The sequence below is a fragment of the Chiloscyllium punctatum genome, chromosome 19 (genome assembly GCF_047496795.1).
Source record: "Chiloscyllium punctatum isolate Juve2018m chromosome 19, sChiPun1.3, whole genome shotgun sequence".
In the NCBI taxonomy this organism is placed as follows: Eukaryota; Metazoa; Chordata; class Chondrichthyes; order Orectolobiformes; family Hemiscylliidae; genus Chiloscyllium; species Chiloscyllium punctatum.
In genome coordinates this window covers 91,754,884-91,770,700 of record NC_092757.1, presented here as the reverse complement: position 1 = coordinate 91,770,700, position 15,817 = coordinate 91,754,884, and the positions used below count along the sequence as shown (strand labels likewise).

Below are 15,817 nucleotides of genomic sequence, written 5' to 3'. Positions count from 1 at the left end.
GGAAGCAGTTATTGTAGGTCAAAGAAACATAGTGACTGCATGCATTTTCAAATGAGGGCTGAGAAATTGATTAAAATGTTGTTAGGATCATTGAGTTTTAGATTTATAGTTTTTGTGAACAAAGTAGTTAATGCATTTTGTTTGTTTCAATGGAGAAATTACTATTTATTAGAAACTATTTTTACAGGATGTATTTTTCATTCGCAGTGGAAATGTTTGCAACAAAACAGTACATTTTTTAATTGCTGCTTTCTTATGGCTTAAGATCACATACGTTACTGTTTGAAATGGATGTGAAGTGGGTTTATGTTTCAGTCTGGCTTTTGATGTTTCTTCAATCCGCCTACATACATAATTGGAATGGGGATATATGCCTTGGATCTGTTTGTGTTGCTAAATATAATTATTTAGCTTTAATTTCTTTTGTTTGTGCTTGTTCCTTTCCCATGCTGGAAACTATTGCAACAACATAAACAATATATATTTATATATCACCTTTTACTGTAATGAAACATAAAGAGCATCAAAGAAATGTTTTCAAAATGTTTAAAATTTGTCTCACAGCCATACAAGGAGCTATTTGAAGAGGTGATCAAAAACTGGATCTAAGCGGTCAGCTTTAGGGAGTGCCTTAAAGCCTGAGTGAGGTAGAGATATGGAGTGTTTTATGGAGTAATTCTAGAGTTAATGATCTAGCACAGCTGTTATTTGTAGAGTAGTTAAATTTGGAGATGTATAAAACTTTAGAAACAGCAATAAGATTACTGACAAACTGGTCTAAGTTTGGTAGTGTCAGAAAAGGGATGAATATTTATCAAGACATTCATAGAATTCCTCAGATTTTATAGAATCCCTACAGTTTGGAAATAGGCCTTTTGGCCATCAAGTCCACACTGACCCTTCAAACAGCATCCCACTCGGAATATATTTCCCATAGCTATTCCACCACTCTAGTGAAGGACCAAAATTTATTGCCTATCCCTAGTAGCCCTTGAGAAGGTGGTGGTGGGCTACATGTACTGCAGGTAATGTAATTTCTGAGTTCCAGTGCCAATGTGATGCCAGGCATGTAGGCTGTTCATCCCAATGATTGTCAGGCAGTATCAAACAACATATCCCATTGACCATTCACAGCATGGTGATCATATGCAATGAGCCCATGCTTCCTAAGCCTCAGGAAAGTATTTCCATCATTAGATGTGATTCTATTTTTGAAAATCATTTATTAAATAAACTGGACTGCGCTAAAAGTTCCATCAGAAAGCAACTTAAAATCATCATCCAGTTGTGTGATGTATATGTACATGCTAGAAGCTATTTGCATCAATACTGAAGACTCTGTTTTATAGAGGCAAACAAAATTTGTAAATATATTGCACCTTTTTCAAAATAGGGTGATAAAGTTAGCCAAACTCTGCTACATCCTCATGACAATGCTCTGATCAATCAGAATCTACCTGTCTGGTCTGAGGATTAAGGTTGACAGTTAACCATTCTTGCTGCATCTCAATGCCAAATACAGCCCAAACAATCAGCATTCTCATTCTGTCTAAAATGTCCCATTTTCTTCAAATCTGTTTTTTTGTATCCTAATTCTGATGAGTACAAGATTAAAAGTTTCAACTCCTTATCTCCTTTTGGCAATGTTTAAATTCTGTAACACCAAGCATTTATTTAATTTTGAATAAGTTCATTTCAAAGCAACCAGATAATACCTTTTGAACAAACCCTGAATGCCTTAATCCAGTTTTGTAGACAAGGGAATGGGTAGCAAAGTAAAATTGTCTCTCAGGGGGAAAAAAGTCAACAGAGGAAAGAACTTTGTGACTGAAAAGGATTTTATTTCAGGTTGGATAATTTATTCATGAAAAATTCCAAAGAGACCAGTTTCCTGTCACCAAGTCACCTTTAATTCACATAGTCAAATGTCACATGATACCAGGTTATAGTCCAATAGTTTATTTGAAATCACAACGTTTCAAAGCGCTGCCCCTTCGTCAAGTGAAATGAAGAAAAGCATACAGGCACAGAATTTATCAGCAGAGATCAATGGGCAGAGAAATCAAAAGATCATACAAATGGTGTGAGTGGAGTGTCGAATAATAAGTCTCTGTAGGTGATTAGAAGCATTAGACGGTGTGAGTAAAGTGTCAACAGCTGAATAGTAAGTGAAGGGGATGACCTATAATCCAATTAATTGAGGCAGAGAGATAATTACAAAAAAATTAAAAATAAGGGGTGCTTGGGACAAACCAAATGGCTGGAATAACATGATAGTCCATAAGACCATAAGACATAAGAACAGAAGTTAGGCCATTCAGCATATTCAGTCTGTCCATTATTCAATCATGGCTAATACATTTCTCAACTCCATTCTCCCATTTCTCTCTGTAACCCTTGATCTCCTTGACAATCAAGAACCTATTTATCTCAGTCTTAAATACACTCAGTGACCTGGCCTCCATAGCCTTCTGTGGCAATGAATTGGGTTCATCACTCCCTAGGTGGCAATGAATTGGATTCATCACTCCCTAGGTGAAGACATTTGTCCTTATCACCGTTCTATAAGATCTTCCTTTTACTCTCAGTCTATGCCCTCGGGTCCTAATCTCTTCTACCGATGGAAACATTTTCCCACCGTAAGTTTAACAGTCACATGCAGGGTCTAACCAAAGTAACAAATAATCCAAAACTGTACAAATTAATTAAGGTAGAGAGATCATAACAAGTTATCAAGGTGACAATAAGGAAGATTTTACAAATACCGAAAAGTATGGTGGGGTTACATGTAGCGTGACATGAACCCAAGATTACAGTTGAGGCTGTTTTCATGGATTCAGAATTTGGCTATCAGTTCTGCTGGGCAGTTCTGTGTTATTGTATATCTCAAAGGGCACCTCAGAGGACGTTTACCCAATGTTTGGAGTCTGAATGTCCTTGACAGCTGAAGTGTTCCCCAACTGGGAGGGAACATACCTGTCTGGCAATTGTTGTGTGATGTCCATTAGTCTGTTGCTGTAGCATCTGCACAGTCTTGCCAATACACCATGCTTCAGGACATCCTTGCCTGCAGCGTATGAGATAGACAACAATGGCCAAGGCACATGAGTATTCGCCATGTATGTGGTGAGTGGTTTTCCACGTATGATGGTAGTATCTATGTCAATGATCTGACATGTCTTGCAGATGTTGCCTTGGCAGGGTTGTATGGTGTTGTGGCCGATGTTGTCCTGAAGGCTGGATAGTTTGCTGTGAACGATGGTCTGTTTAAGGTTTAGTGGTTGTTTGAAGGCAAAAAGTGGGGGCATAGAGACTATTTTGGTGAGATGTTTGTCATGATTGATGACATGATAAAGGCTGCAAAGAACATGACCTTGTTTCTTTGCTCTGGGGGTGTACTAGATGATGAAGGGTACTCTATCAGTCATGTCCTGTGTCTGTCTTCTGAGGATGTCACTGGTTTCTCGCTGTGGCATGTCAGAACTGGCAGTCAATGAGTTCAGCATCATATCCTGTTTCTATGAGGGCATCTTTCATCATCATTAGGTGTGTGTTGTATTCCTCATCCGAGCAGATCCTGCATATACACTGGGCTGGTCCATAGAGGATGGCTTCTTTAACGTGTTTAGGGTGGAAGTTTGAGAAATGCAGTATCATGAGGTTATCCATGGGCGGACAGTAGAGTGAGATACCGAGGCGTCTGTCCTTGATGGAGATACGTGTATCCAAGAATGAGACTGATTCTGAAGAATAGTCCATGGTAAATCTGAATGTGAGATGAAACTTGTTGTGTGGTCATTTCAGTGATTCCTCGGCATGAGTCCAGAGGAAGAAAATGTCGCCGATGTATATGGTGTTCAGCATTGGTTGGAGGTCCCTTGCAGCAAACAAGTTCTGCTCAAACTTGTGCATGCAAACGTTGGTGTAGTTGGGTGCAAAATTGGTCCCTATGGCTGTTATCTGTCTGGATGAGGAACTAGTTGTCGAGGGTGAGGACATTGTGGTCGAGGATGAGTGGATGAGTTATAGGATGGTGGATGAGTTATAGGATGACGTCTGGAAATTGGCAGTTGTTGGGGTTGACTGTTGTAGCAATGCCATTGTCATGAGGGATGCTGCTGTAGAGTGGAAAGTCCTTGACACTGAGCAGTTCTCAGCCTGTCAGGATATCTGATACTCCTGTTTTTATCAGTCAGCCTTGACTCCCTGATTCGATCAGATTAACAGTCCCAATCAGGGAAATCATATTCTATGAAATCCACCTGGCTGATCTTGTTACAACCACTACAGTTCACACTCTTGAATACAAGTCAGGTGTCTGAGTACTGAAGTCCCACTCTAATAATCTCAAATACTCAGTGCTGAAGCAGTCCTATGCTGCTGGAGTTGCTGTCCTTCAGCTGAAATGCTCTTAAATCCCATGATGTATTGAGAAGGAGCAGAGAGTTCTTCTTCAGGGGCAGCACAGTGGTCAGCAGTTCTGCATCACAGCACCAAAGACCTGGGTTCAATTTTAGCCTTCTAAGACTACCTGTGTAGAGTTTACACATTTTCCCCGTGTCTACATGGGTTTCCTCCGGGTGCTCTATTTTTCTTCCACAGTCCAAGGAGCATCCTGCTCCTCAGATGCTGCCTGACCTGCTGTGTTTTTCCAGCACCAGTCTAATCTAGACTCTGATTTCCAGCATCTGCAGTCCTCACTTTTGCCTAATAAATTTTGGCCCGCACAGCAATATCTCACGTCTCACAAGTGAATAAAAAACACTAATTTGTGTTGGAGGCAAAATGTCTTTTTGGCTTGATGGCAGCATTCTGTTAATGAAGAAAACCACTAGTGGGTTTACTGCATTGTAGCAGCATTTGACAGCTAGTTTTACTCGTTATTCAAATTTTGAAATGTTTTCTCCTTCCAGGGTAAGCTGAGATAGACTGGATACTGCTCAGGTCCAAAAATGGTAGACATGTGCCATTTCATTAACTTTCAGGTAGCAAATCATAAAAGTTCGTGGAAGGGTCAGGATTTATATGCAAATATTGAACCTATTAAACTTGCAACATTGGTCCACTGGGATTTAAGGTACTGTATATTAATAAGAACAAGGATGACAGGTGAATGGAGTTTGGTATAGGTTAGGATAGAGGCACCAAAATTTGGATCACCTGTTTATGGATGAGCAGATTTGCCAGGATAACATGGGAATAGTAGAGTTTTGCACTACAAAGGCAAAGCTACTGATTGAGATAAGCATAATGATAGGTAGAAAATGGTAGAAAAAGGTAGAAATAGACAGTCCTTGCGACAGAGCAATCAGGTTGGGGGGGGGGGGGGGCAGGTTACTGTTGCTGGATTGAGGAGGATATAAGGAGTGGGAAGGGTCAGCTGTGGATGGTTTCAAATTAAAGGTTTAAAGTATGAAGGAGGGTGGTCTAATGGTGGAGTCTAGTGTCCTACGTCTGAACCAGCAGGTCTGGGTTCAAGTCCCACCTGCTCCGGATATCCCTGAACAGGTTGATGAGAAATATAAGTTAAATTTTAAAAAGATTAAAGTGAGAAGGAGAAGTAAGAACAAGGTATAAGAGAAACAGAAATAACATAATGGGCTGTGATCTTGAGCAAAAGCTGAAATGGGCAATTACAATGTTAGGGACTTGTGTTAGTAAAAATATTAAACATTTATTATCTGAGTATTTTAAAAATGGTGAATTTTGCTCTCTAATTGTTTTGCAGATGAGTGGTGAGGCTCAGGAGTTGTATTCTGTCCGGAATGGTCCTATTCGAACAGCCCGTATCCTGCCTGCACCTCAGACAGGTAAATATTGAACACTACTCTGTTCAATCTAGCATTGCTTCATTGGAATATGTCTAAACTAACTTATTTACAAATCGTTATCAACTTTTTTAAGCAGAGCAGTTGCGCTCACCATTTATTGAATCAAATGTACCACTTAACAGGCACATCCACGGAGATCTCTTAAGAATTACTATTGTTATTCAAATTTTTTTGCATTAAGTCATGGGCTGTGGTCATCACTGGCTGGCCAGCATTTATTGCTTGTCCATAGTTGCCCTTGAGAAGGTGGCAGTGAGCTGTCTTCTTGAATCACTGCAGTGTACGAGCTGTAGGTTGACCCACAATACCTGTAGGGAGGGAATTCCAGGTTTTTTTCACAGTGATAGTGAAGGAATGATGATATGTTTCCAAGTCAGGATGGTGAGTGACATGAAGGGGAACTTGCGGGTGGTGGTGTTCCCATGTATCTACTGCCCTTGTTCTTTGAGATGGAGGCGATCCTGGGTTTGTAAGATGCTGTCTAAGGACGTTTGGTGAATTTCTGCAGTGCATCTTATAGATAGTACACATTGCTGCTACTGAGCATTGGGCATGGAGGGAGTGGAAGTTTGTGAATATGGTATCAATCAAATGGGCTGCTTTGTCGTGGATGTCTGTCTTGAGTGTTATTGAAGCTGCACTCGTCTAGCCAAGTGGGGAGAATTCCATCACACTCTTGACTTGTGCCTTGGAGATGGTGAACAGGCTTTGAGGAGTCAGGAGGTGAATTACTTGCTGCAGTATTCCTAGCCTCTGACCTGCTCTTGTAGCCACTGTATTTATGTGGCAAGTCCAGACTGCTTCAGTATCTGAGGAGTCATGAATGGTGATGTACATTGTGCAATCATTGCTATTGCCAGAATATTGTCAGGGCCCGAAGTCTTTGCATTATCAAGTCCCTGCAACTATTTCTTGATATCAAGTGAAGTGAATCAAATTGTTTGAAGACTAATATTTGCAATGCTGGGAACCAGTGGAGGAGTCTGAGATGGATTGTCCACTTGGTACTTCTGGCTCAAAATTGCTGCAAAGGCTTCAGCTTTATCTTTTGCAATGATGTGTTGGACTCTTCCAGAATTGAGGATGGGAACATTTGTGGAGCTGCCTCCTTCAGTGAGTTGTTCAATTGTCCACCACTGCTGATGACTGGTTGTGGTAGGACTGCAGAATTTAGATCTGATTTGTTGGTTGTGAGATCACTTAGCTCAGTGTATCACTTGCTACTTATGCTGCTTGGCACACAAGTAGTCTTGGTAACCACACCAGGTTGATACCTCATTTAGATAAATCTGGTGCTGCTCCTAGCATGCCTTGCTGCACTCTTCATTGAACTAGGGTTGCTCCCATACCTTGATGGTATTGGTTTAATGGGGGATATGCCAAACCATGAGTTTGCAGATTGTGCTGGAGTATAGTTCTGCTGGTGTTGATGGACCCCAGTGTGGCATGGATGCCTAGTCTTGAAAGTCTGTTTCACTCAACCTGGCGATAGTGCCATACAATATAATGGAGGATATTCTCTATGTGAAGGTATGACTTTGTCTTCACATGGATTGTGCAGTGGTCACTCTTACCCATATTATCATGGTCAGATGCATCTGCAACTGGCAGATTGGTGAGGATCAGGCCAAGTATATTTTTCTCTCTTGTTGGTTCCCTCACCACCTGCTCCTGACCCAGTCTAGCAGCTATGTCCTAGGAGCTGATCAACTCCATCAGTAGTAGTGCTGCTGAGTCACTCTTGGGCATTGAAATCCCCCTCCCAGAGTACATTTGTACCCTTACCACCATCAGTGCTTCTTCCGAATGTTGCTCAACCTGGAGGAGTGCTGATTAATCAGCGGAGGGGGAATGGTGTGTGGTAATCAGCAGGAGATTTCCTTGTCCACGCTAAACCTGAAGCCATGAGACTTCATGGGGTCCAGAGTCAGTGTTGAGTACTCCCATTGCAACTCCCTTCTGATTTTGCCGCCACCTCTGCTGGGTCTGTTCTGGCAGTGGGACAGGACACATCCAGGAATGGTGATGGTGGTGTCTGACATTGACTGTAAGCTGTTGCTTGACTAGTCTTGAGAAAAGTGTCTGAATTTTAGCTCCAACGCCCCCCTCCCTCCCCCCCCAAGATTGACTGAACTGTTTCATAGGTTGATGCCAGGTAATTTGTCTGGTTTCATTTTTCATTGAGATTTTGTAATGATTGATGAATCTGATTGGCTCGTTAGGCCATTTCAGAGAGCACCTGAGAGTTAATCATATTGCAATGTCTGGAGTCATATGTAGGCTAGACCATGAGGTTGGCACATTTAAAGTCATAGAGTCATAGAGATATACAGCATGGAAACAGACCCTTAGGTCCAACACATCCATGCCAACCAGATATCCTAACCTAATCTAGTCCCATTTGCCAGTACTCACCCCATATCCCCCATTACCCTTCCTATTCATATACCCATCTAGATGCCTTTTAAATGTTGCAATTGTACCAGCCTCCACCACTTCTTCTGGCAACTCATTCTATACACACACCACTCTTTGCATGAAAAAATTGCCCCTTAGATCCCTTTTATATCTTTCCCCTCTCACCCTAACCCTATGCCCTCTAATTCTAGTTCTTCCCCACCCCAGGAAAAAGACTTTGTCTATTTATCCTATCCATGCCCCTTATGAGCTTATAAACCTCTATAAGGTCACCCCTCAGCCTCCGATGCTTCAGGGAAAACAGCCCCAGCCTATTATAGTTCAAATCCTCCAACCCTGGCAACATTCTTGTAAATCTTTTATGAACCCTTTCAAGTTCCACAACATCCTTCCAATAGGAAGGAGACCAGAATTGCATGCAATATTCCAAAAGTGGCCTAACCAATCTCTTGTACAGCCACAATGTGACCTCCCAACTCCCATACTCAATACTCTGACCAATAAAGGAAAGCACACCAAACGCCTTCTTTACTATCTTATCTCCCTGCGACTCTACTTTCAAGGAGCTATGAACCTGCACCCTAAGGTCTCTTTGTTCAGCAACATTCCCAAGGATCTTACCATTAAGTGTATAAGTCCTTACCTGAAGTACATTAGTGAGCCAAATGCGTAAGATATACAATACACCTTTGTGAAAATAAAGTATTTGAATTTCAAACTTTCAATTTTATCTTGAAAACCAATCAGTGCTGTTACCATGGGGAAAGTGCAGGGGGATATATTAAACTGTGGGTTTAACTGTCTAACATGCATTGGTTCATCATCCTCAAATGGCTGAGAGAGACATGGTGGCCTGAATGGCCTCATCCTGTGCTGTATGATTCTTAATAGTTCATCTCTGCGAATAGGGTATAGAATAATTACACTTAAACCGTTACCAATTTTATTGTATGGTAGACTTTGAGTTATCTGAGGAAAATACAGGTTTTAGGATAGATCATTTGAAGTAGGAGTGAGTGCCCTCTCTTTGTCCCCAAAAATTCTTATGCAAAATTGGCACATAGTTTAGTCAGAGAGAAAGTGGGGACTGCAAATGCTGGAGATCAGAGCTGAAAATGTGTTGCTGGAAAAGCGCATAGTTTAGTCAGGACTATTGTCTAGTCAGGATTACCTTCCTCTCAATCCAGAGCAATATTGGTTGTAGTCAAGAAGCATGTTGCCAGGTCTAATGTCTTGTAAGGCCAAATGTTGAAATGGAAAGCTTGTTTAGAACTTAAATGATATCAGTTATTTTAATTATTTTTCTCATTCAAATGAAAAACAGAAAAGAAGGAACAGATGCTTTCTTCTTGACCATTTGCAGCTTTGGCTAATTATGACCGTTTGGAATTGGAATCTCTTGGTCAATGTAAACCGAGATGCTAGCTATTTAATATCTAATTTAGTTTAATCTTTAATGATGGAAACCTGGCTCTTAGTGAAGCCTCCTCAACTGTCTATATGTTACACAACCTTCTCCATTCAGGCTGATATGTGTGACCTTTAACATCAAATCTCAACTTAGTCTTTCCCCACTCTCCTCTCGTATCTTTTTCTTCTTTGAACATCTCACCTGTTCTATCTTTTACATCTCTGTTTAAAATCCTTACTCTCTATCAAGCCTAATCAAAACTTTCACTGAGTTATCATCATTGATTTCCTCCTTCAGCCTTTGTACTAAACAACTGCTGAGGCTGGATTACTAAATAGATTCAGGGCTGAGATAGGAAGATTTTTAAACAATAAGGGAATCAATGGTTATGGGGAAAAGGCTGTAAAGTCGAGTTGAGGCAATTTCTGGAATCTTTGATATGTTATTTGAGAAGGGGTAAGGTGATGGTCTAATGGTATTATCTAGAAACTCAGTTAATGTTCTGGAGACTCGGATTTGAATTCTGCCACAACAGATGGTGGGATTTGAATTCAGTAAAACTATAGAGAATTATGATTTGGAGATGCCGGTGTTGGACTCGGGTGTACAAAGTTAAAAATCACACAACACCAGGTTATAGTCCAAGTTTAATTGGAAGCACACTAGCTTTTGGAGTGCTGCTCCTTCATCAGGTGGTTGTGGAGGACACAATTCTAAGGCACAAAGTACAACTCAAAAACTGCATGAATTCATGTAAAACTCTGTTATCTCACTTTTTAGATTAGAATCAATCTAAACATCATGGCATAGACAGAGAACACAGGGGGCTAACACCTTCAACATATTGTCTAGCTAACACCAATTGTTACAGTTAACCTGAGATTGCAACTTTTAAAAAAGGTTTGGACATTTACTCATGAAGGAAGTGAAACTATCATGGTATTCAAACAGATGAAAGACTCAACAGATAATCAGGGTATTTTTCAATGCATAATTTCAGTTACATCACAGTGTAAATTTTTGCTATAAATTCTGTGCCTTACAATTGTGTCCTGCACAACCACCTGATGAAGGAGCGGCGCTCCGAAAGCTAGCGCTTCCAATTAAACCTGTTGGACTAGAACCTGGTGTTATGTGATTTTTAACTTTATAGAGAATTAAGAATCTATGATCATGAAATCATTGTTAGTTGTTGGACAAGTGCACTTGGTTCACTAAAGGAAGGAAATCTGCCATCCTCACCTGGTCTGGCCCACATTTGACTCCAGAGTAACAGCAATGTGGTTGACTCTTAACTGCCTCCTGAAACAATTAGCAAGCGTCTCAGTTGTGTAGTCGCTCATCACCATCTTATCAAGAAATGGGCAATAGCTGCTGGCCAGCCAACAATTCCCATGTGCCAAGAGTAAATGAAAAAACAGAATTGCAGCAATAAGGTAAGGATTCTTGGGCCTTGCAATGTACATTTATGGTAATCTAATGTTTGTAAAATTACTTGGTAGGAACTGATTCCCTTGCAAGAAACTCTTTCATAGAATCTTGCTGTGCAGAGTAAGGCCATTTGGCCCATAGTTATTGTGCTGGTTCTTTTGGTTCTTTGCACAAGATATCCATGAGTTTTACTCCGAGTCTTGCCTCACATTCCTGTCACAGTTTCCTTTTGCCTTACTTTATTCAATTGTTCTTTGAAAGCTATTACTTCTTTAACCAGAAACAATCCAATGGGAGGTGTAATGCAACCTTTTGAAAGAAAAAACTCCTCGTCCGCCCTTAGGTTCACAGGAAATTTGTAACATAGAAAGAAGCTATTCTGTCCATTGTTTCCATGCTAGCTAAAAAGGCACTTCCCACCATTATTCAAGAAAGCCCTTAGGAATAAACCAGGAAACTACAGGCTGGTCAATCTAACCTCAGTGGTGGGGAAACTGTTGGGAAGCAATTCTAAGGGACAGAATTAATCTGCATTTGGAGAGACAGGGATTAATCAATAACAGTCAGCATGATTTTGTTAAAGGAGGTCATGCTTGATGAACTTGATTGAATTTTTCAACAAAGTACCCAGATGTGTAGATGAGATCAATGGATTTGATGTAGTGTATTAGGACTTCAGCAAGGCTTTTGATTAAGTCCCGCATGGGAGACTGAAAGCGATGAGCCCATGGGATACAAGAAAATTTGGCATCTTGGATTGAGGATTGACTGAATGGCCAGGAGCAAAGGGTGATGGTCAACAGGTGTTTGTGTGACTGGACACCTGTGCCCATTGTGGTTCTGCCAAGACCAGTGTTGGGCCCTTGCTTTTTTGTGGTATATATTAACAATTTAGGCTTGAATGTAGGAGAGTTGATCAGTAAGTTTGCGGATGATACAAAAATATTTGGGATGGTAATTAGTGAGGAGGATAGCCTTAAATTACAGGTGTATATAAATGGGCCTTTGAGATGGGCTGATTACAGGCAAATGGAATTCCATCAGGATAAATGTGGGGTGATGAACTTGAACAGGACAAACAAGGCAAGGGAAAGCCCTGGTAAGATCCTCCAAAGTAGCAAGGATCAGAAGCATCTTGGTGTAGATGTTCATGGGTGACTTAAGGTAACATGACAGGTAGGTAAAATGTTTAAGAAGATATATGGGATGTTTGTCTTTTTTAACTGAGGCAGAGACTTTAAGATCAGGGAGGTTATGCTGGAACTGTATAAGACATTGGTTAGGCCACAGCTACAGTATTGTGTGCACTTCTGGAATCCACATTATTGGATGGATGTATTAGTACTGGAGAGGATGCAGAGGAGATTTACCAGAATGTTGCTTGGACTCTAGGGTTTTAGTTGTGAAAAATGCTTAGACAGACTGGAATTGTTTCCTTGAAGCAAAGATTGACAGGGGACATGATTGAGATGTATAAAACTATGAGGGCCATAGACAGGGTAGAAAGGAAAGAACTGTACCCAAGGCTGGAGGGATTAATGACCAGGGGATGTAGATTTAAGGTAAGAGGTATGAGGTTTAGAGAGCATGTGAGGAAACATTTTTTTCACCCAGAGGGTGGTGGGAATCTGGAACTCACTGCTTGTAATGGTATCAGTGGCAGAAATCCTCATAACATATAAGAAATATTTAGGTGTACACTTGCGAGGCATACAAGTCTATGCGTTGCATGGTGGAAAATGGGATTAGAATAGTTAGGTGATTGTTTTTGACCTGCTTGGAATTGGTAAGCCACAGGGCCCTTTTCTGTGATATAGACCTTGATCACATCAGCTGCGATCTCATTGTATTCCTGGTGGAGACTGAATGGCCTATTGCGGCTCCTGTGTCTTATGGTCTTATTGATAATTTCTGCCTCGGAGTCACTTCCTTGGATCCTTCATCACACGCATGTCTATTTTCATTTCCAGAACAATCTGCGTTTGCACTGACTCTGGAAAATTCCCACAGGGCTCAGAATGGCATATTTAAATTACCTGCCACATGTTGTCACAGGCCGTTATTTGCCACATTAATTCTATATTGTGAATCTGCTGTCTCATATCTTTGCCTCCAATTTATTCATTCTTGTCCCTAGTAAGACTCATTCTGTCTCTCATCCTGCTCATTCTCCTTGATGTGCCCTCCATCTTTGCTGTGAAGTCTGAGGGAGGCTGACTTCAATGCTCCAGCGTTTATCTGCAGCGTAATCTGGGTGAAGTACAGCATAGGAATAGGAGTGGGCTTTTCAGCTCCTTGAACCTGTTACATCATTCATTTAATCATGATTATTCTTTATCTTAATTCTATCGCTCCACCGTCATGTCACAACATTAATATTCTTTATATTTAAATTATGTGAATCAATCCTAGTGTTGAAATTCTCACATTCCTCTCAACTGCTTTTAGATGGCAAGAGTTAGAGGTTTCTTCTGCCTTTCATGTGAAGCAGCTACCTTTAAGCACTGTGAACATTCTTGCTGTTATTCTTGTTTTGAACTTAAAAACTTTAAAACATAATCACACCTCTTCACCTCAGCCAAAGTTGCTCACTGCTCCAGCAGAATCCTGGAATGCTTCTTATCTCCATTACCAATGGAACCTCTTAAACATGTTTCTCCTGTTTAGGACTCAACTTGAATAATATGTAAGGTACTTGTGAATTTCAGATCAGTAAGACTGAGACCGTCCATTCAGCTTCCTTTATTGCTTTATCAGTCCCTTTCCCCTGCCAAATTCCTGCAAGTTTTCTTCTTATCCTAATCCTGAACTTTCATATTTCTCTAGTTTTTCTCCTATGTCCTCTAATTCCCTCTCTAAGCTATTTATGTCAATACAACTCCATTCTATTCTCTTGATGTAAATACTATAAAATTATGAACCACCAGTTTTCTTATTGGCATCTATACTGGCTAAAATACTAACAGCTTTCCTCATTTTGAGTATTGTTCAGCTGCCTTTCAGATCCAATGTTCTGAAGAGAGAGCTAAGAGCAGCGAGAAGGGGACACGAAAAGTCCTTGGTTGGTAGGATTAGGGAAAACCATAAGGCTTTCTATAGGTATGTCAGGAATAAAAGGATGACTAGGGTAGGTATCAGTCCAGTCAAGGATAGTAGTGGGAAGTTGTGCTTGGAGGCAGAGGAGATTGGAGAGACACTAAATCAATACTTTTCGTCAGTATTCATTCAGGAACAGGACGTTGTTGCTGATGTGAATATTGAGTCACAAGTGATTAGAATGGATGGCTTTGAGGTATGTAGGGAAGAGGTCCGGGGAATACTGGAAAGGGTGAAAATAGATAAGTCCCCTGGGCCTGATGACATTTATCCTAGGATCCTCTGGGAAGCTAGGGAGGAGATAGCGGAGCCATTGGCCTTGATTTTTATGTTGTCGTCTACAGGAATAGTGCCAGAGGACTGGAGGTTGCGAATGTGGTCCCCTTGTTCAAGAAGGGGAGTAGGGACAGCCCTAGTAACTATAGGCCAGTGAGTCTCACTTCTGTTGTGGGCAAAGTCTTAGAGAGAATTGTAAGGGATAGGATTTATGAACATCTGGATAGGAATAATGTGATCAAGGATAGTCAGCATGGTTTTGTGAAGGGCAGGTACTGCCTCACAAACCTTATTGAGTTGTTCGAGAAGGTGACCAAGGAAGTGGACGAGGGTAAAGCAGTAGATGTGGTGTATATGGATTTTAGCAAGGCGTTCGATAAGGTACCCCATGGTAGGCTACTGGAAAAATTACGGAGGTATGGCATTAAGGGTGCATTAGAGGTTTGGGTTAGGAATTGGCTAGCTGGAAGGAGACAGAGGGTAGTAGTTGATGGTAAAGGTTCATCTTGGAGTGCAATTACTAGCGGTGTTCCACAAGGATCTGTTTTGGGACCATTGCTGTTTGTCATTTTTATAAATGACCTGGAGGAGGGGCTTGAAGGCTGGGTGAGCAAGTTTGCGGATGATACGAAAGTCGGGGGAGTGGTGGACAGCGAAGAAGGATGTGGCAGGTTACAGCGGGGTATAGATAAGTTGCAGAGCTGGGCAGAAAGGTAGCAAATGGAGTTCAATGTAGCTAAGTGTGAAGTCATTCACTTTGGTAGGAATAACAAGAAGATGGATTACTGGGCTAATGGTAGGCTACTTGGTAGTGTGGATGAGCAGAGGGATCTTGGTGTCCATGTACACAGATCTCTGAAAGTTGCCACCCAGGTAAATAGTGCTGTGAAGAAGGCATATGGCGTACTGGGCTTTATTGGTAGAGGAATTGAGCTCCAGAGTCCTGAGGTCATGTTGCAGTTGTATAAGACTCTGGTGCGGCCTTATCTGGAGTATTGTGTACAGTTTTGGTCGCCATACTATAGGAAGGATGTGGAGGCACTGGAACGGGTGCAGAGGAGGTTTACCAGGATGTTGCCTGGTATGGTAGGAAGATCGTATGAGGAGAGGCTGAGGCACTTGGGGCTGTTCTCATTGGAGAAAAGAAGGTTTAGGGGCGATTTGATAGAGGTGTACAAGATGATTAGGGGTTTAGATAGGGTTGACAGTGAGAACCTTTTTCCGCGTATGGAGTCAGCTGTTACTAGGGGACACAGTTTTAAATTAAGGGGAGGTTGGTATAGGACAGATGTTAGGGGTAGATTCTTTACTCAGCGGGTTGTGAGTTCATGGAATGCCCTGCCAGTATCAGTGG

At 41.3% G+C, this 15,817-nt stretch overlaps 1 protein-coding gene across 4 annotated transcripts in view; it reads left to right on the top strand.

Annotated features, from left to right (window-relative positions):
* The window catches only part of bcas3 (BCAS3 microtubule associated cell migration factor), a 1,192,206-nt gene that overhangs the window by 138,292 nt on the left and 1,038,097 nt on the right, over positions 1–15,817 (top strand). For all 4 annotated transcript variants that reach the window (XM_072590043.1, XM_072590044.1, XM_072590042.1 and 1 more), the window contains one exon: positions 5,729–5,810. In XM_072590043.1, the coding sequence (XP_072446144.1) occupies positions 5,729–5,810 (82 nt within the window). The remainder of the gene's footprint in view (positions 1–5,728; positions 5,811–15,817) is intronic.